The sequence below is a fragment of the Ranitomeya variabilis genome, chromosome 8 (assembly GCF_051348905.1).
Source record: "Ranitomeya variabilis isolate aRanVar5 chromosome 8, aRanVar5.hap1, whole genome shotgun sequence".
Classification (NCBI taxonomy): domain Eukaryota; kingdom Metazoa; phylum Chordata; class Amphibia; order Anura; family Dendrobatidae; genus Ranitomeya; species Ranitomeya variabilis.
Window position 1 is genome coordinate 23,793,016 of NC_135239.1, and position 21,305 is coordinate 23,814,320.

Below are 21,305 nucleotides of genomic sequence, written 5' to 3' on the forward strand. Positions count from 1 at the left end.
CAAAGGACACCGGTGCGTACAAATCAGACAGTAATACGGATGTCATACGGATGATGCGATTAAAAATCGCATTGCACTCGCATGACACTCGCATGACAATCGCATACGTTACATCCGTTTTTTCGGTCCAGATTACGGACCGTTTTTTCTCTCGCAAGTGGAAAGGGACCCTAATGATGATCATGCTGCTACTTTGTCCTCACTTCTTTACACTGCAGCTCTGCAGGCTCAAACAGGCTTCAGCGCATAAACTCAGCAAGAAGTCAGATCACAAATAATTTCCATTACAGCAATGATTATAAGCCACAAGTAACTAAAAGACAAAATCTGTTTTTTTTTTATTAATACATAAGTTGAAATGACCCTAAGGAATAACAAGGGACCTGGAGTTGGAGATTTGGCTGTGAATGGAGTGCGGCCGTGATTGGAGTATTTAGAGTGTTGACCATTTATGCTAAGAAGCCAAGTAATCATTCTCATGGTCTTCATGGGTGACATGATTTTCTCTATATACGGTCTATACATCTACAGACGGTGGATACATCGGGATACCGTACCGTACCGTAACCATGAACCCAGTACATGCCCTATGGCTCTTGCTCTTCATGGGTCTTACCAGGACCTTCAGATGATGTTCCTTGTATGGTCTCCTGCAAAGTCATCTACAGAAACTAAATAAGAACTTGAGGCTCCTTGACTACTCAAGTTCTAAAGTTCTTCATGTGGTTCTTGCAAATCCTCCTCATCCAAATCGTCTCGATGGTCCCCAGGTTGGATATAATTGTCCTCTATAAACCCATCCTCATCATCTTGCGGTGGAAGGGGCACCCCTGGCAGCTCATTCTGAGACTCCGTAATCCATTCGTTCTCAGGCAAAGGGCGATGCCGATAACTGCGGAAATATCGGTGGAAGAGGTTGCATTTGGCAGCAGCGGCGATGAGAAGGGACAAGGTGCCTGCGACCAGCACAAATCCCACCAGGTATGGCCAACTTCTACCCTGGGAAACGTTGGAGTCTGGTGAGGGAGTAGCTGTGGAGCAAAGATAAAAAACCTTAAAGTTGAAATCCAAACCTTGACAACTGATAAAAACAACATTGCAACTCTGAGGTTGTCACCCAACTTTCCTGGGCTCTAAAACTGTAACCCCTCTGGGTAATGTTCTAAGCTAATATTACCCTGCCTGGATAATTTACCTCCAATGTGAGGCCGTGTTAAATAAATTGTGTTTCTAGCCTCCAACTTAAGCAGGGGTGTAAACAAAGCGAAAGGACAGAAAGAAAAAAAAAATAGGACAGAAGTTATCCCACCCAGTTGTCCTGATTTCCGGCAGCTCCCATTCCCTACAACTTTTGCCCATGAAGGTAAAAACATCAGAGTGATCCTTGCACCAGTTCCTCTTGTTTGCCCATGTAGATGGGTGGAGCTTTGTCTGGATGTGGCCCCGCCCATGAGGAAGGAGACTCAAACCAACCTATGCGGAACCCCCAATTTTTTATTGGCACGCTGACACTTTAGCATCTGCTCATTTTTAATCTTGGCTACAGGAGACTCTTACAGCATAAACTGCATGCCATGCTGACACTTGTAGTTCCACAAAAGCTCCCAACATTCTGGTTATTTTGTGTACAGAGAGACACAGGAGACAATAATTGTGCAGTGAAATATGAGAAGGCGAAGGGTGTGCACATAATTATTATTAACGACCTTGTACAAACAGGGAAACTGGAAGGAGCCGCGGATTTAGCTGTGATGACAGCGTAAATACAAAGCCGAAGTCAATGACCACTGCCAAAATACTGCGCTCCCGTATCACACCCAATAGCTCCAGTGTTGGCGCTCAGCACCAGCCGCACCCGCAGAGCAGGAAACTTACACTTCCTTCTCCCTGTGATGAGTATGGAAGTGATCTGAGTGGGAAAGAATCATCAAAATGATGCAAAAACACATAAAAAGTGAAGAACTGGCCCTAAAAATTAAATATTCCCCCCCAGTAAATATTATGAGATAAAAGCCCTTACAATTCAAGCTGGGAAACCATCAATAAGACCACCATTGCGTCTCACTTAGCGCTCCCTGCTACTAATGTTCTCGTTGTAAACCTGCAGCTGACCATTTAATAGTCTAAAAATTCAGTATATTTTCCCCCATGCTTTACACTGCAGCATGCCTTAACAGGCATTTAGTTAATGGTGAAATTATTTTCATGACAGTAAGGACAGAATGATTATAGATAAACAAAGTAACTAAATCCCACAGTGAAAAAAAGAGTTTATCCGATAACTGCTGCAAACAGTCAAAGGGGAGGAGCCTCAGTGTAGGGGAGGAGCCTGGAGACAGAATTTCTGTATAATGCAACTGTTATTAGTTTAGAAGTGTGATGCTGCCCCCTGATGCCAGGCACAGGACACTGCTGCCGTAAAAGAGGAGAACTGGAGAACAATGGGGCAATGTCAACAGGGGACGTCCCTGCCGTATGTTCCCATTCAATGACAGAAAGCAGAGATTGTGAAAACAGAACCTATTTTAAGTTATAAAACTTTTCATTAAATAAAGTTTAATAATCATTAAATTAAAAAATAAATGTTAGTTCCCCTCTTGCTTTAGCTGCTGCAATGTTGAACGTCGTAAAGGGACGGCGCAGTAAACCTTATACACGACGCAATGAAGGTCAGTACGGAGGCCGCGTGTCCACGACAGGACACAACTTACTGCGGTTGGAGGACAAGCTGCCATTGGAGATGTCATTGACGTCACGGATGTAGCGTTGGATGACCTCGCTGGCGACCTCGCCTGCAGCATGAACTTCAAATTCCCCCTTTCCGATCCGGGTCGGACAGGAGCAGAAGTGGCCAGAAACTGTCAGGAGACAAACGTCAAGTGGGTTCAAGTTCTCAGTTATTTCCTTTTAATTTTGTAGAAAATAAGTAAAATGTTATTAAAAATGGACTTAAATGGGGAACCCTGACCACGGAGTCCGACTTATGTGTCTGATGGGAGGGGGCGACGCACTCATTTTCTCTTATCCGACACCTCTCTACTGTTTACCTGATACAAAATAAGGGCTAGGGGAAAACCATTCTCCCGGTAAATGGCATCCAGCCTATAATTTATTTCTAAGGTGGCCTATAGATGAGGGTGGCATCCTCCTTTATTACTAAGTTTGGAGAGGGGACACAGAAATAGACAACGTAGCCGTACCCTCGCTCTGCCACACGATGGCTCCATAAGCCCCCGAGTAGACACTGGTATTATAAATGGGATATGCTATGTGGGTGCTCTAGATCTGGCGTTAGGGTCTGAAATCTTTATAGGGGTTGTCCGACAGTAAAATAATTTATTTATAGGCTTGGATTGTTGGAAAATAATAAATGGGGGCATACTCACATTCCGGGGTCCCCACGGATCCAGCACAGGCCGGCCTGGAGGAGTGCGCCGGCTCCGGAAGAGCTGTCAGCCCTATTCAGATATCACTGCAGAGATCAGATGAACAGTCTGGTGCTGCGACATCCGAATGGAGCAGACATCACTTCCATAGGCCATGCAGACCTCCATGGCAGCCAGCGACGGAGGTCTAAGGTTAGTATGCCTCCATTTGTTATTTTCAAACAATCCATGCCTAAGAAAAAAAAAATATCTTGAGTTTGAGGGTTACATCAAAATAATGAGCATCCATTAATATTAATATGATTTAAAGGCCTTTTTGACATTTAAGGGGTTAATTTCTTTTTGTTCACAAGGTCCCCCAACCATCAGCAGATCACAGTGTCCTGGTGCTGAGATCTCCAGCAATCATCTGTGATCTATGGAGGGACCTGGAAGCAAATGTTTCAATTTCCCTGCAGTGCCCCCACAGGATAGAGGAAGCATTACACCACGCCTACCTTGTATTTTATGATTACTTCCATGTGTTTTATAGCAATATTTTCACACTGTTTTACAATGTTTTCTTGAGACTTTCAGCTTCTTTATAGAGCACTGTAATCATGGTTACGAGTAAAATAAATAGAGAATGTCTTACATCGGAGCAGTGCTTCCTGATCTGCGGCTCTCCAGATTAAAAAACTGCAACTCCCATCAGGCAGGCTCACAGGACATGATGTGAGTTGTTGTTTTGCAAACACTGTAGAGCCGCAGGTTGGCGATTATATAGACGTCCAAATAGAGGAACCTAATGAGCAAAATTGTACCATGACATAGCCCCCCATAGTGCCAAACTGCTGAAATGTTGTGGATCCGGCAACTGCACACTCAGGAATCATCATCATCCGTAGTGCCACAGTCTGGATTGTCTGCACTGTTTGGCACCTTTGCGGCTCCTGAGTGGATGGTTTGGTGCCTGCTAATATAACCCCATTAAAATATTATACCGGTGTGAGACAGATTCTCTTTACGAGGCAGAAGATGTTGTTGCATCAATAAGATGGATGCAATGTCTCCAATTCCTGACAAGCTGCAGAGGCCGAACATGGTACACCTGAGGGGAAGAGAGCCGCACATGGGACACCTTAGGGGAAGGGGGCCGAACATGGGACACCTGAGGGGAAGGGGGCCGCACATGGGACACCTGAGGGGAAGGAGGCCGCACATGGGACACCTGAGGGGAAGGAGGCCGCACATGGGACACCTGAGGGGAAGGGTGCCGCACATGGGACACCTGAGGGGAAGGGGGCCGCACATGGGACACCTGAGGGGAAGGGTGCCGAACATGGTACACCTGAGGGGAAGAGAGCCGCACATGGGACACCTTAGGGGAAGGAGGCCGCACATGGGACACCTGAGGGGAAGGGGGCCGCACATGGTACACCGCCCCCTGACGAAGCCGACGCGAAACGCGCGTTGGGGCAACGGTGTGGATCCCTGTCTGACGCCAGTATATGGGTAAGAACTTGGAGGGTAATTTGTGACATTCATGACACTTTTGAGCCTGTGTACAGGGCTCACCAACTGTCTCCTACTTTTTTACTATACCCCCGGTTAATACCCTTTTACATCTGCACTGTGCACTTTATGGCGGTATATGACGTCTTTTGTGATCCACACTAGTTCTTGGTTTGTGCTACCCGGTTTCTCTCTATCTGAATGAGTTGTATTTGTGTATTTATTGACTTGTATATATTCGAATTTTTGTGACCTTGTGATCTAATAAAATTGTGATTTATTTATCTATGGACATGTACTCCATTATTTTTTCTTGTTATGGATCCAGCTTGCTTGGAGTGTTCTAAGTATATTTTGTTGATACATTTCTCCCCTGTAAGGCTACATTCACATTTGCGGTCAGCGCCGCAGCGTCAGGCGCCGCAGCGTCGCCGCATGCATCATGCGCCCCTATATTTAACATGGGGGCGCATGGACATGCGTCGCACTTGCGTTTTGCGCCGCATGCGTCAGTGCGGCGCACGCGTCCGGGCGCAGAGGACGCAGCAAGTTGCATTTTTGCTGCGTCCAAAATCAATGAAAAAAAGGACGCATGCGGCGCAAAACGCAGCGTTGTGCATGCGTTCACATTTGCGTTGTGCGTTGCGTCGCCGACGCTGCGGCGCACAACGCAAATGTGAACGTAGCCTAAGCTCTCCCCACTGTGGTGCTGAGCATGGTGGAGAAATTTAGAGACTTACCCTCCATCTTGGGCTTATTTCTCTACCTGAGAGGAAGGGAGCCGCACATGGGATGCCCAAGGGGAAGGAGACCGCACATGGGACACCTGAGAGGAAGGGAGCCGCACATGGGACACCTGAGGGGAAGAGAGCCGCACATGGGAAACCTGAGGGGAAGGGAGCTGCTGATGGACAGTGCTATTTTCATCTGCATCTGTGTTGTAGGGGTGCAGATTCAGTAGAAAACCACTGGCTCCCTGCTCCACCAGTCACTATTAACAAAGACAATAAAACTTGTCACTTTTGCTTGGGGAGCTACTACTGTATGGGGGCACAATAAAGGAAAGCTAGTACTATTGTATGAGGGTACAAAAGAAGTCACTACTACAATATGAGGGCAAAAATGGGGGACACTGCTACTGTATAATGGCACAAAAGGGGAACACTACTACTGTATGGGGGCACAAAAGGGGAACACTACTACTAATACTGTATGGGGCACAAAAGGGGAACACTACTACTAATACTGTATGGGCACAAAAGACGGACACTACTACTGTATAGGGGCAAAAAGGGGGGTACTACTACTGTATGGGGGCATAAAAAGGGAGGCTTGTACTATTTTATGAGGGCACAAAAGAATAATAATAATAATCTTTATTTATATAGCGCCAACATATTCCACAGCGCTTTACAGTTTAACAGCTTCAAACACTACAGTTATAAGTCACTAGAAGTCACTACTACAATATGGGGGCACAAAAGGGGGATGCTAGTATTACTACCATATGAGGGTGCAGAAAGGGGATGCTAGTAATACTATATAGGAGCACAAAGGAGGTCACTACTACTGTGTGGGGACACAAAAGGGATACATTTCCACTGTATGGTGACAAATGAGTGGTCTTCTAAAAAAATGCCATACTTTAATGTGCAACTAATAAGAGTTAGCTACACATTCATAGGGGTCATCAGTTTCTCCCTCCTGCAGCTGTGACACTGGGACAGACACTTATTCTCCTTATAGTGTGTCTAATTAGATACTAATTATCACAATTGCGGAGCTTATTTTCATAATTGGATACATTAATTTCCATAAGGACTCATTGCTGTACATGGACTTTCAATATGTTTCGCAATCTGAGTTGTCCGTTACACTCCACTATCATGGCGGATTGGGCAGAACGAACACTTCATACTTTGCTATGTCAAAAACACAACACCTCTTGTGTCTTCTTCCAAAACCAACCAACAGTGACCACCTACCCATAACCGCCTTCCCAATACCTCGATCTCGGGATTGATGAAGTTTTCTCCTGGAGGAGCAGTCGCAGAATCTTTGACTGGCTAACTGGTCCATCAAGACCCCCATCCTGGGCGATGACAACAGGGCGGTGCCCCTCACATCCAGCCTGGTCAATGCCCTAAGATTCCATAGATCAATGTCTTGTAAACTGTTATTTCTTAATATCAGAGTCTGTAGACGGAGCAGCCCTTTAAAAGCATCGGAGTGTAGTCTGGAGATCTCACAGCTGCTCAAATCCAAGACTCGGAGATGGGGTAACGTCTTGAAAGTTCCCGCTGGGATGAGGTGTAAGGGATTCCCGGACAAGTTGAGAAAAAGAAGTTCTGAAAACTTTTGAGGAAACAGTTGCAAGTGGTGGATGGAGTTGGAGGATAGATTCAGGTAGAGGAGATTATGGGAGAGGTTGGTGGGAACATTAGTGAGTCCTTTGTGGCTGCAGTCTGCACGGTCCTATAGAAAGTCCACACACAATAGATTATTTTGTTTTCCCACTACTCCACCCATCATCACGTTGACCCATCATTTTGCTTTTGTGCATATTCTCTCAGTCTTACAATATGGCTTCAACATTGTTACAGTTCGAGGCTGTGTGCACACGTTCCGGATTTTTTGGTTTTTTTCGCTATAAAAACGCAATTAAAACGCATAAAAAACGCATACATATGCATCCAATCATTTATAATGCATGCCGCAATTTTTGTGCATATGTTGCATTTTTTTCCGTGAAAAAAACACATCGAGGGAAAGAACGCAGCATGTTCATTAATTTTGCAGATTTTTTGCGGATTCCCCACTATATTATTGCATTGGGAACCTCCGGAAAAATCAGCAAAAAAAGCGAGAAAAACGCGAAAAAAATGCATGCGGATTTCTTGCAGAAAATGTCCGGTTTTGTTCAGGAAATTTCTGCAAGAAATCCTAACATGTGCACATAGCCTGAGACTTTTATCGACATGACATATATTTTTCCACATCAACAAACCTGTGTCCGACTCCACCCGGTAGGTTAGATCTATTTTTTTCTTACAAAGTACCGTAGTCAGTTGTCAGATATGCATAGTCATGCGACTATAAAGTATAACCCAGCGCATGAGATAAAAATACTAAATTATGGGTTAAAAATCTGATATTTATACATTTCCATTCTACTATTTTCAGGACTGGTTTCTTTGGGGACATCATCACTTTTGGGATCTTCTACCAATACAGTATACAGCAGGTGGAAACATTTTACAGCTTCATGGGTATATTGCCAAAGTATGGACTACTACTATGGACTACTACTTCCTAATCAATGGCTCCCGGCTGGTCCAAAGAAGTAGAAATGATCAGCGCCAAGACACACGGGTGCAGCTTGTATACTATTTACCATCTGTTGTATTAGAGCCCACCTATAAATAGAGTGTGGGAACTTTTAGAGATCCGGTGTCTTACCTGAGCTGTCAGAGTACAGGGGTGCGCGGACGCTGCCAGGAGGAGCGATAAAAGGTACAGGACGAGCCTCATGCTGATACAAGCTGTCAATGAGAAGACAATACAAAGGAAATATATTTATTTTTTGGGACGCGTTCACACGCAGCATTTTACAGTACCAGCAAAGTGAACGAGGTTTTTGGAAACTCCACGCACTGCTTAATTTATCCCTTGCGGCTTTAAATCATCAAAGCATTTTTTTTTTTCAAATCTGCAGCATGATTTGCATTTTTTAACCAATTCAAATGTATGGGAAAAATAACGCAAGTAAAAACCGGTCTCAAGTATGTGCATATTTTACTCAGCAATTCTTCTGCTAAGTCTCTCTGAATTCTGCTGCAGAAAAGTCTCCTGCAAATACTCAACATGTGCACATACTCTAATGGATTGGACAATAAGTAGGAAAATGACTTCACTTTACATGTAAATGAGGAATCTCACCGTTATTGGCAATTATCTGACTTGTATCCAGTAAAGATATATATCTTGGTACCGTGTTATCCAGTGGATAGAAAAATATTTAGAATTGAGAGTCCTCAGTGGTTGATACTTCTTAATGGCTAACTGAAAGATGGTAACAAATTGCAGCTTTCGAGACTACACAGGTCTCGTCATCAGGCATAGAACCTGAGTAGTCTTGAAAGCTTGCAATTTGTTGCCATCTTTTCAGTTAGCCATTAAAAGCTATCAACCACTGAGGACTCTCAATTCTAAATATTTTTCTATCCACGGGCTAACACGGGACCAAGATATATATCTTTCCTGTATCATAAATATTGGAACAGTTCATAGATAAGGAGTGTGAATGTTTTATTGTCCTCTGATTGAGGTCTGGTTCTGTGTTATGATGCCCCTGCACGGTCTGAGGAGCAAATTCCTTAATTGATGTAAAAAGACATAAATCCATGCGATACATTCATTCCTGCACTGAGAGTGACAAAGGTCGTATTAGTCTATGCCTGATGAAGAGACCTGTGTAGTCTCGAAAGCTGCAATTTGTTACCATCTTTTCAGTTAGCCATTAAAAGGTATCAACCACTGAGGACTCTCAATTCTAAATATATTTCTGACTTGTATCCTGCGTTTATCATCAATGTCTGTGCTAATGTGTAGAGACTGCCTCCATGTAGGATATGCAGCAGCAGCTTCAGCATGGAGGACATTATACAGCAGTATCAAGCAGTGTACCTGTGAATTCAGCACTGGGTGAGATAAAACACTTACTAGAAAGCTGCAATTGCATGGGGGGATATTATACAGCAGTATAGCTGTTGCCAAAAAGCAGCACAATCAGTCTGTGCCTTTCTTTCTCTGTTCCTCCTCTCTCCATTGAATTCAACATGCAGCTATAATCTGATCCCTCAGTGCGCTGGCAATCCGTCTTTTCACAAAGATGGATCTGAGTCGTTTTTTTCAGAGTGGATGAAGGCAAGAAAGAGGAGAAGAGGTGGCTCATGAGTGGGGAACAAAGCTGATTTCTCTGATATATTCTAAACTCATATTCACTTGTACTATTGAATTATGTAAAGTTGGTTGAAATGAAAGTGACCACGTGATCCCTGTATAACAAAGTTCTGCCACCTTCTAATATACTTTGTGTTTTAATTTCACTCTATATTCTAGATCTCTGCTTGCTGTCAGCTAAATACATTGACAGCACAAATCTCTATCTTGTATTGATAGTTTATTACAATGTATCAGTGCAGGTAGCAAATATCAACCTGGATCGCAGACAGACAGGGAATTATCAAGAACAAATGCGACTGAAACAAACCCTCAGCTGTGGAGGTGTAATAATTGTGCTTAGGTCATCAATCTCTCAGTGGAAACAAGAATGTTTCCATTCACTTACAGCAAGATGAGATCTTGAAAATGGCAAGAAATTAAAATGGAAATTGTTTTAGAAAGTCCAGGTCATCTGCCCCTTGGGGGCTGGGGGCAATCTGCACTATGGCCACTACGGCTGCTCTATTGCATCCACAGAAAGCAGCGATGATGCAGATATTATATTCTTGGAATAGATACATTGTTTTCCCTTGGATCTATAACATGTTTTGCAATGACGTCCGATTCGCCATAATTATTCCCCTTGACAACTGTGCAAGAACTTCCTGCAACCTGAATGGCAGTTAAATTAACCCCTTCTCTGCTCAGAGCAGGGCTGGGTCCTTACCCTGGCACATGAGGACACCGGGCAAAGGTTCAAGACTGAATGTGATTATTTTATATCATGTGAATTAACCTCTTCAGACCACACAGGAAGATTTAGGGGTAACTCCCTACAAAATGTCCTATCATCCCCCCAAACCTTCATCATGTTAATGTCCGACTTGCAACTCTTTTGCTTTGTGTTCGGCAGCAGCGAGACCCACAAACCTGCCATCACAGATCACTGAGTTGCAAGATACTCCGGTCACATGGAAGCGCAAAGGACACAGATGAAAGGATTAAAAGTTTCTTTGTTTATTGAAATCCACAACGCGTTTCGTCGGAACAGCTCCGTAAAACACTTACTAGAAAGCTGCAGTTGCATGGGGGGATATTATACAGCAGTATAGCTGTTGCCAAAAAGCAGAACAATCAGTCTGTGCCTTTCTTACTCTGTTCCTCCTCTCTCCATTGATATCAACATGCAGCTATATTCTGATCCCTCAGTGCGCTGGCAATCAAAGTGCAGCGCCCCAGAGTCCTGGTCGTTGCAGTACTGTGGCTCCGCCACTATGGGGAGCTATGGTGCGTCCGATGGCACTGAAGGAGTTCATCTGATCAGGTATCACAGACACCAATACATTTCACAGCCGGGCCTCCGGGGGGAGCTAAGGGTGCTATTCATTAGGCCACTCCCCACCATAGTGGGTAAACTGGGGGTCAGGCAGGAAGTTAGATGAGAAAGCTGACTGGATTGGACGAAGCAACACCTAGTGGCAGAGGGTGTTGTGGAGGAAGAGACAGTAGGGTCTCTGTCAGGGGTGGGATCCTGACAGAGGCTTGGCATTGAAAAGAACGTAACGGGTCCGCGCCAGCTCCGGGAAGCGGCGGGACCCAAGAAAGGACTAGAAGCGAGATAGATTGTGCTGAGTGAGAAACGAGATCAAGCAATAGGAGAATTCCAGTAGGGGTCGTGCTGTAGCAACACCCTACTGAGGCGCACTACCGGTGGCCGGAACGCCGAGGGAGTATTATAACATTCAGCTTCAAGCAATACTCTAAACAGCGGCAGGACAGTCAGTTTAAGGCGGGCTGTCTAACACATATCACCTATGAAGTCTTGGGAGGCAATTGCGGGAGAGGGGCGTCTCTAGGGTCCCGGAAGAACTCCAGGCCTATCCGACAAACGGGTGCCGTTCTAACTGTAACATCAGGAAGGGACGGAAGATTAGAAGAACATCATTTAATCGAGTTGTGAGGGAACTTAAGAAACAGACACAACGGTTGTGGGGTACTTTCCGTAAGCACAGCAGGGAAGGACTACAACACATAGCGCTAAGAAGGAAGGCACCGATTTCCACCTGTGAAGTGAACTCTGGAGGTGCCATTGGACCGGCCGGACTTGCGCAGCCTGGTGAACCGTATTCTGGACTGAGGACTCAGAGATCTCCAGTAAAGAGGTAAAGAGACTGCAACCTGGTGTCCTCGTTATTTACCGCGACCTGCACCCCACAACTGCACCGTTACTACCACCTACATTTATTACTGTACGCCCCTCAGCAGGGTCACGGACCGGGCCTTGCCACCGTGACAACCCCAGAGCAGAGACTCACAGGCCCGGTACCGGGTACCCCTCAGCCCTGCGGCAGTGGGGGCGCTACAAAACTTGGCGTCACGAACAGGATCTACTTAAGCCTGAAGAATCAGGTCATGTGTGCCTTGGAACTGTGACTTATTGTGCTTGGACTGTACTTTATTAGAAGGGCCGTGTATTGCCGCTTGCCGCCAGAAGTTCCCGCCAAAATCCGCCGCCATTGCAGCGCCGGAAGAGAAGAGGGGCGTGGAGTAGGCGTAGACAAGCTCGAGAGCGCGAAGAACAATGGCCGCCCAGTCTAAACATTTCTTGGTCCTGAGGACGTGTCCGTCAACAGCTGAGGTCCGCCTCCTAATCCTGTTTGGAGGGTGGAGACCATGGAGACGAGGCCGCCCACGAAAGAGACCGCGGGAAGAAGCCACCGAAGAAGGAGCAAAGATGGCGACACCAAGAATCCCGCGGGGGACTGATCCGATTCAGCCTGAGGCTGCACCGTCTGACACAGCCTCAGATGCACTAGCGTTGCGGGGACTGACCCTCACGGAGCTACCAATGGGCCGACCCCCCTTGCCACCATCGGAGGAGTGTGTAGCCGCAGCCGAGGCCCGCCAGATAGCGCGCCGCATGGAGGCCGATGCCCGCGTGCTTGCTCGGCTGGGTCGGCCCACGGAAGTCCACCTATCTCCGGTGTCCCCTGCTCCTTCCCACCCGGCCGCGGCTGAAGGTACGCTGCAGGCACAGGGCATGAAGATCCTGCCGGAGGCTGAGCACCTGCGGCGCTTGATGGCTGCGTGGCGGAACTGACCACAACCGGCAGCCCAGATCGATTTAACCGCCGTTGCGGAGCCCCCCTTGTCTCATTGGGGTGTGGTGGTCTCTTTCAACCCTCAATATGGGCGCGGGGTTATACAGGAGATTGGAGAGCCGCTACAAGTTCATGTGGACCGGGAGGAGGTGGAGCCTTGTGAAGGACGATTCCCTCGCGATCTGGAGCCTGGTGATGCGGTAACTTACACCCGGTGGAGGAGAGCAACAGGCGAAACTGGCTGGGTGGCACGGGGCATCCAGCGGTGCGTCGCACTACAAGCCACTGCCGGAACACCGGAGGATAAATCTCCCGCTGAAAAGGCCGCTGAACCCGGCCCCGAGGAACAACGGAGCACCCGGACTTGCCATGCACCTTGGGGGCGTGCCGGAGCTTCAGCGAAAAGAACATCCCGGCGAGGGATCCTGTCGCTGTTGGGGCGGGACCCGATCCTGGAACCGGTCGGACGACCCGTTGGTCTGGTGAGGCCCGGGAGGAAACCACCTTCCTCCCCGAAAAATGAGTAAGCATGATTGCTTTAATAATGTAAATAGTTCTTAACTGTTTGTTCCTGTTTTGCTGCTGAACCCGTCTAGGGTTAACTTTTAAAGGGATCCCTTTGTTGACCCGGGATCCCTATTGTTTGTTTTTGTTACCAAAAGTTTTGCACAAGTTTTAAAAAACTGCTGAATCATGAACAGTGCATGATCCGAACTCTTTTGTATATAGTTTGCACCTTCTTAAAGGCGCTCCTTACTGGTTTTACTTAAAGACTCTTTGCGAAGATACCGCACTGGAACCTTTGATGAGTATGGACTGGTAGCTTGAGAAGATACGCTACCTCACAGAGACTTGGTCCTCTCTTAAAGGGGATGTTCACGTGTTGCACTTAGAGAAATGGTAATGCTTTAAGACTGATAGATAGCAATGATGATTGATAAGAGAAAATGATGATGCTTACATGTAAAAGTTATATGTACCCAATTGGTTAACTGTAAAGAAATGCTGATAATGTTCCTTAGAAGAAAGATTGAGAGACAGAAGGAAGATGCAGTAGGCCCCTAGGGGTAGACAGAGTGTCCTGCATAGTCGGAAGTAAGAAAGTATTAATGAAGGTTGATGATCTAAGAAGATAGTTGATAATGTTGATAAGAAATGGGGATAGAAGGTAAACCCTGAGTCCTCCATAGAAAGTTAAGAAAGAGTTAGTAATGTGTTACAGAGGACAGAAAGTGAACCCGTAGGGGTTAGGTAGTGAGTCCTCCTAGGAGCTATACGTAGATGGCTCAAAGCTTCTAAAACTGAAAGTATGTTATGTTCTATACCATGTATAGCAGTTGAAAAGGCAGTAGGTCCTGGCTGAACGGGACGGTCCTGTAATAGAAAGGAGAGGCAGTAGGTCTGGTGCCGATAGGACAGGCGGTCCTGCAGATCCAAAGTAGGAGAATGAAAAAGTTAAAGTGCCTTATAATGTGATTATAGAAAGGTCTTTAGTGGATTTAGAGTGTGAGTCCTTAAAGGCAATGTTAACTTATTGTTCAACAATTTTGCACTTAAGTAGAATGCCCGGTTGGGTAACAGAAGTAAATTATAGCATGTTGCTATGATATTTTTGCCATGTTTGTAACGTTCAAGTGTCCTTACCTCCCATAAAGGGAAGCCTGTTCAAGTATACTTATTGTCATTTGCACTCAACAAAATTGTATGTCTTTTTGCTAACTTGTATTGTTGTTTTCTTCCCAGTCCCGGAGTACTGTGTTTAACCAGGGGGGAGTGCAGCGCCCCAGAGTCCTGGTCGTTGCAGTACTGTGGCTCCGCCACTATGGGGAGCTATGGTGCGTCCGATGGCACTGAAGGAGTTCATCTGATCAGGTATCACAGACACCAATACATTTCACAGCCGGGCCTCTGGGGGGAGCTAAGGGTGCTATTCATTAGGCCACTCCCCACCATAGTGGGTAAACTGGGGGTCAGGCAGGAAGTTAGATCAGAAAGCTGACTGGATTGGACGAAGCAACACCTAGTGGCAGAGGGTGTTGTGGAGGAAGAGACAGTAGGGTCTCTGTCAGGGGTGGGATCCTGACAGAGGCTTGGCATTGAAAAGAACGTAACGGGTCCGCGCCAGCTCCGGGAAGCGGCGGGACCCAAGAAAGGACTAGAAGCGAGATAGATTGTGCTGAGTGAGAAACGAGATCAAGCAATAGGAGAATACCAGTAGGAGTCGTGCTGTAAGACCGGAGCAACACCCTACTGAGGCGCACTACCGGTGGCCGGAATGCCGAGGGAGTATTATAACATTCAGCTTCAAGCAATACTCTAAACAGCGGCAGGACAGTCAGTTTAAGGCGGGCTGTCTAACACATATCACCTACGAAGTCTTGGGAGGCAATTGCGGGAGAGGGGCGTCTCTAGGGTCCCGGAAGAACTCCAGGCCTATCCGACAAACGGGTGCCGTTCTAACTGTAAAATCAGGAAGGGACGGACGATTAGAAGAACATCATTTAATCGAGTTGTGAGGGAACTTAAGAAACAGACACAACGGTTGTGGGGTACTTTCCGTAAGCACAGCAGGGAAGGACTACAACACATAGCGCTAAGAAGGAAGGCACCGATTTCCACCTGTGAAGTGAACTCTGGAGGTGCCATTGGACCGGCCGGACTTGCGCAGCCTGGTGAACCGTATTCTGGACTGAGGACTCAGAGATCTCCAGTAAAGAGGTAAAGAGACTGCAACCTGGTGTCCTCGTTATTTACCGCGACCTGCACCCCACAACTGCACCGTTACTACCACCTACATTTATTACTGTACGCCCCTCAGCAGGGTCACGGACCGGGCCTTGCCACCGTGACAACCCCAGAGCAGAGACTCACAGGCCCGGTACCGGGTACCCCTCGGCCCTGCGGCAGTGGGGGCGCTACACATCTTTTCACAAAGATGGATCTGAGTCGTTTTTTTTCAGACCCAGGGGCAGACAGTGAGCACATTGGGCCCCTGATCTGACCCGGGGGCAGACACTGAGCGCTTGGGGTCCCTGATCTGACCCAGGGGCACATACTGAGCGCTTGGGGTCCCTAATAGGACCTGGGGGCGGACACTGACAGCTTGGGGACCCTGATCTGACCCGGGGGAAGACACTAAGTGCTTGGGGACCCTGATCTGACCCGGGGGCAGACACTGACAGCTTGGGGCCCCTGATCCGACCTACACACAGATGGCCCTCAGAATCAGTATCATACATTTTGGATTTTTACTTTGTTTTTCATCTGTTTGCAACTTTTGGATAAGTTGTCCAGAAAAAATAAGTAAAAAATTACATAGTATGTGAATGTTGGCTGGAGCCACAATGTCTTTGGGACGGTCCGATCGTGAGGTGTATGGGGCCTCCACAGCTGGAATTACAGTGGCCGATGCTTTTGTTTTCAGGGGAGATAAGCCCATGTAAGGGGGATCGCCGACTGCCGGCAAACGTGAATAGCTATAGGGATACAACGGTCAGTAATGGCAGATACAACACCTGACATATACAGAGTCCCAGCTGCTCCCGTCACATTCCCAGAGCAGGCGCGGAGAGGTCACCTGTGCCGGCCCCTCACCTGTGCGGCCCCTCACCTGTGTGTCCCCTCACCTCTATGTAGGTCTCTCAGGTGTGCACCATGTTCCTGCAGCGTGCCACCCTGCGCCACCTTCCATTCACATTCCTCTTCCTGAAGGTGAGGGGTGGGGACAGGCAGCAGGGAGAGTCCAAAGGTGGCAGAGCTGGTTAAAGAATAACCTCCCCTGTGTATGAAGAAAGACAGCAGATGAGGGTTATGTCCACCTGTCAGATCCGCAGGAGCCTCCTACCATCCTATCAGTCCATGGATGCCACAAGAAGACACATAACATTGGCGCTACACGAATGCCATGTCCAGGGCACAACACCGGATAAGGGGACGGGGTAGAGTCAGGAGGCTGCAATAAAGCTGCTAATAAAAGAGTCGTCTCGTGTCGGTAAAGATGAAGGACTATACAGACATAAATTCCATTTTTTCCACCACTTTCACTGTTTGCTGTCAGTGAATGAGAACAATGCTCTTCACAATCAAAGATCATACTGTTCACAGCTGCTTATTTGTTACTATTGTATTAAGCAATGCATAATAAATATCTCCCAGACCATTCTATGTAATTTTTACAGCGTATCAGGGCAGGTACAATGTCTCAGTCTGGAGCAGAATGCAGAACATCAGACTGGATACAATTGTAACGAATCTCAGCTGTGAGAAGTATCAGGTCTGGTGTAGTCATGAGACTGTTCGGCCATTGTTGTAGTATTCACCCCTGGAAGATTCTCTGTCCTGGTCCCTAATAATGAGTCATGTAACGTTCCCGCAGACGCTCCCCCGGCGCTTTCCTCCCTTTTATGTTCTGTTCCGGGCTCGCGTATTTCGTGTACTCATCACTGTACCCGAGCCACGAAACCTCCATCCCTGGACTTAATAATGTTTCCTGTTTTTGGAAGTTTGCAGTTTCCGCTGAAAGCCTATAAAAAGAAATCCAGAGACATTGGGCAACATTGTGCAGAGGATTGTGGGTAGCCACAGAAATGGTTAATAATTGTGAGGAAAACGATGGGGTGGTTGTATGCGAAGGCTGAGCAACCACAGGATCCATCCACTGGTGGACAGAGACAGAAAAGGGCCCCTGCGCAAGAACAATACAGTGGTTTACAGTATTCACCCCCTTGGGATTTTTTGTGCTTTACAACCTGGAATTTCACAGTCTTTTTTTGACAGTTTGCATCAGCTCATGTAAAGAACATGCCGACAACACTGAACATTTAGTTTTCTCTTTTATTGTGAAGCAAACAACAAATAGGACAAAATAACTGAAAATGTCAGTGTGCATAACTATTCCCTCCCCCTAAAGTCAGTACTTTGTAGAGCCTCCTTTTGCGGCAATTACAGCTGCACATCGCTTTGGATAAGTCTCTATGAGTTTTCCACATCTGTCACTGGGATTTTTGCCCATTCCTGAAGGCAAAACTGCTCCAGCTCCTTCACATTAGATGGTTTCCTCTGGTGAACAGCGAACTTCAAGTCTGACCACAGATTCTCAATTGGATTAACGTCTGGGCTTTGACTAGGGCACTCCAAAACATTTACACGCTTCTCTTAAACCACTCAAGTGCTGCTTTAGCAGTATGCTTTGGGTCATTGTCTTGTTGAAAGGTGAATCTCCGTACCAGTCTGAAATCACTGACCGACAGAGACAGTTTTTTTTCTCAAGAATATCCATGTATTTGTTCAAAACTTCCCCTCAACTTGGACCATGTTCCCTGTCCGTGCTGCTGAAAAACATCCCCACATCATGATCCTGCCACCACCATATTTTACTGTGGGCATGGTGTTCTTGGGGGTGATGAGCTGTATAGGTTTGGCGCCAGCCATAGCATTTACCTTGGTGGCCAAAAAGTTCAATTTTGGTCTCCACTGACCACAGCACTTTGCTCCATACATTTGGGGAGTCTCCCACGTCTTTTGGCAAACTCAAAATGTTCCTTACAATTTTTGTGTGTAAGTAAAGGTTTTTTTGTGCCCACTTTTCCATAAAGACCACCTCTGCGGAGTGTACGGCTTATTCTGGCCGTATGGACAGATACTCCAGTCTCTGCTTGGGAACTCTGCAGCTCTTTCAGGGTTACCTTTTGGTCTCTGTGCTGCCTCTCTGATTAATGCCCTCCTCGCCCGGGCTGACAGTTTTGGTGGGCGGCACTTTTTTAACCTGCTTCTTTTTTGCATTTTATTCTTTTGCTTTAAAAAAAACTAAACTTTTTCTTAATTTCTTTGTTCTCCCTAGAGGACGTGAACCTGTGCCATCACCCTTCACCCCCCCTTCCCTATACTCATGTTGTGGGGTGGTTATGGGGTCAGAATAGACATTGTCTCCCATTTCCAACCTCTTAAGTGCCACTGTTGCAACTGACAGTAGCAGCAGGTTGCCAGCTCCTAGTGATTGAGAGGGTCCGAAGACCCTTCTCTTGGAATGAAATCGGAAATATGTAGCAGTATATGGCCTCCATATTTCAGACCTGTGTAGCATGGCCGCCTGTAAGCTTGGTACTGTAATGGCCAGGCTAGTATGGCGTTCCATGAGTATACTGTATATTGGGCTCACATGGATGGATCGATTTCTGTTTTTTTCTGCTCTGTTGCATTAGGGTGGTCCTCACATGAAGCCACGGCTGCATTAGTCATAGTGGAGGGGTTGTTTGTGATAGGGGGGGACATGCTTATATCATGATGGTCGTGCACCTGGCAAAGAAGTCAGCACAAATATTTCATGGGTGCAGGGGCTGCATGGAGAAGAGCCCCCCATCTCATCACTGCTCTACCTCCGTAATAGCAGATAAGAGGGCAAGGTCATATAACGGGAAACCATATATTTTTATATTTCAGCCAGCATCATTGTGCCAGTCACTAGGCACCATATGTACCAGCCATAGATGCCAATCACTGGCCTAAAAGATGCAAGTGCCGGGGTCACCAGCTATACACTCATAGATCTTAGACCCAAAAAAATCTGTAACAGGGCTCCCTTCCTATCATGTGCCATTTATAATACAGGGGTCTTCTAATGGCTCGAAGGTCCTATACACGTTAGAACCTGTCAATGTCATATTGACCAACCACCCAACGCATGTGATATTGGCGGAGAGAAGGATCCGGCGGTTGGAATTTCAACATCTGATCCTTTTGTTCTCCAGGAGAGAAGATGCTGATAGATAATTCTGCAGGTGTCGGCCAATTCTGGAGAGATCGGTGTCGGACAAATGTTCATTGGACAGACGACCAGCTAATGTGCACGGCCGGCACTACTGGTCCTATCGCTGCAGTGACTCCCATGCAGAGGTTCTGATGGACCACTAGGGGGCACTGGTGTAACTGTTACTATCTGGTTCACTTGTATCACTCAGTCTCACCCATAATGTAAATATTGTTACATGCAGAACAGAGGTGATGACATGACAATAGGTGGCCGCTCTCTCTTTAAATATGTATCTTCATATATAATCACACAGTGAGGGTGACATTGTTCATGAAGAATATAAACTAGTGACACAAAATCTCAGCAGGGATCATAGCCGGGCTTTACTGTATGTTTCATTTTTAGTGATGGGCGAGTGTGCTCGTTACTCGAGATTTCCAAGCATACTCGGGTGGTCTCCGAGTATTTTGGGCGTGCTCGTAGATTGTGTTTGAGTCCCCGCAGCTGCATGACTTGCGGCTGCTAGACAGCCTGAATATATATGGGGATTCCCTAACAAACAGGCAATCCTTGCATGTGTTCAGGTTGTCTAGCAGCCGCAAATCGTTCAGGTTGTCTAGCAGCCGCAAATCATGCAGCTGCGGGAGGAAAAACATAATCAACGGGCAGGCCAAAATACTCGGAGAACACCTGAGCATGCTCGGAAAATTTGATTAACGAGCACACGTGCTCATCACTATTCATTTTCTCACCATTACCACAGTTCTGCTTCCTGTCAGTGAATGGAAACATTCACTGTTTACATTTAGGGAAGAAAGCCTTTGTTTCCCATGCCTGTAACATTGTAACAAGCCCATCCTCTGTGAGATCAGGACTAGGTCAGAGCTGGGTTTTATCCCTAGCATGTAAATAGTACAGTGATCTAGAATGTGACTTATTGGGGACCGGCTGAGAAATGACCCCTGGGAAGTCACTAGGGACCCCAGCCTGACAGATCAGGAGAGGTGCCGTGCTCCCCCATCTTCTCCCGTGCCAGCTTCCCTCTCATGTATACCAGTTTATGCCCATAAATGAAGAATCCCTGTAAATAATCTCCTGCAGATGGCAAAAATGTAACTTATTTATCCTTTGGCTTCATGGATTTGCTATTTTGAGCGCTTCCCCATAGGTGGGGTCCATTATCTTCTGTTATCTGCCTACTTCACCTTCTATTTCCTTTAGTTTTATCTCCACTTCTGCTGCCTGGAGACCTCTCCGCAGCTCCTGATCCCAACAGCAGCCGCACTAAAGTGGGAAACAGTGATATACCGCAGTCATAAAGACTGAAGGCGCATTCACACTGGCCGATCGCAGCCCATTGATAAGCACAGGTCGGTCACATAACCAGTCGATCGGCATTCGTCTACTGAGCTGTGCACCTGGGCTGAGGAAAACTGATGGGAAGAGAATATTCTCTAATATGATCATTCTGTCCTCTAGAGCATCATGTTATAACAGCACACTGGGTGATGCATCATGTTATCAGCAGCACGTCCTGGGTACACCGGGCAATGCATCATGTTATCGGCAGCACGTCCTGGGTACACCGGGCGATGCATCATGTTATCGGCAGCACATCCTGGGTACACCGGG

General features: G+C 46.7%; 1 protein-coding gene across 2 annotated transcripts; it reads right to left on the bottom strand.

The window, feature by feature from the left end:
* Positions 1 to 314: 314 nt before the first annotated feature.
* On the bottom strand, positions 315 to 16,694 carry C8H1orf210 (chromosome 8 C1orf210 homolog). Of its 2 annotated transcripts, none has more exons than XM_077277375.1 (5): positions 16,552 to 16,694; positions 8,340 to 8,422; positions 6,866 to 7,355; positions 2,712 to 2,858; positions 315 to 1,031 (listed from the first exon to the last, which is right to left on the bottom strand). In XM_077277375.1, the coding sequence occupies exons 2-5, from the start codon at positions 8,409 to 8,411 to the stop codon at positions 709 to 711; spliced, it is 1,032 nt and encodes a 343-aa protein (XP_077133490.1). In that variant the 5' UTR covers positions 8,412 to 8,422; positions 16,552 to 16,694; the 3' UTR covers positions 315 to 708. The 2 variants fall into 2 exon arrangements, with proteins under 2 accessions (XP_077133490.1, XP_077133489.1); XM_077277374.1 differs by having other exon boundaries at positions 6,887 to 7,355; positions 16,552 to 16,665.
* Positions 16,695 to 21,305: the final 4,611 nt, after the last annotated feature.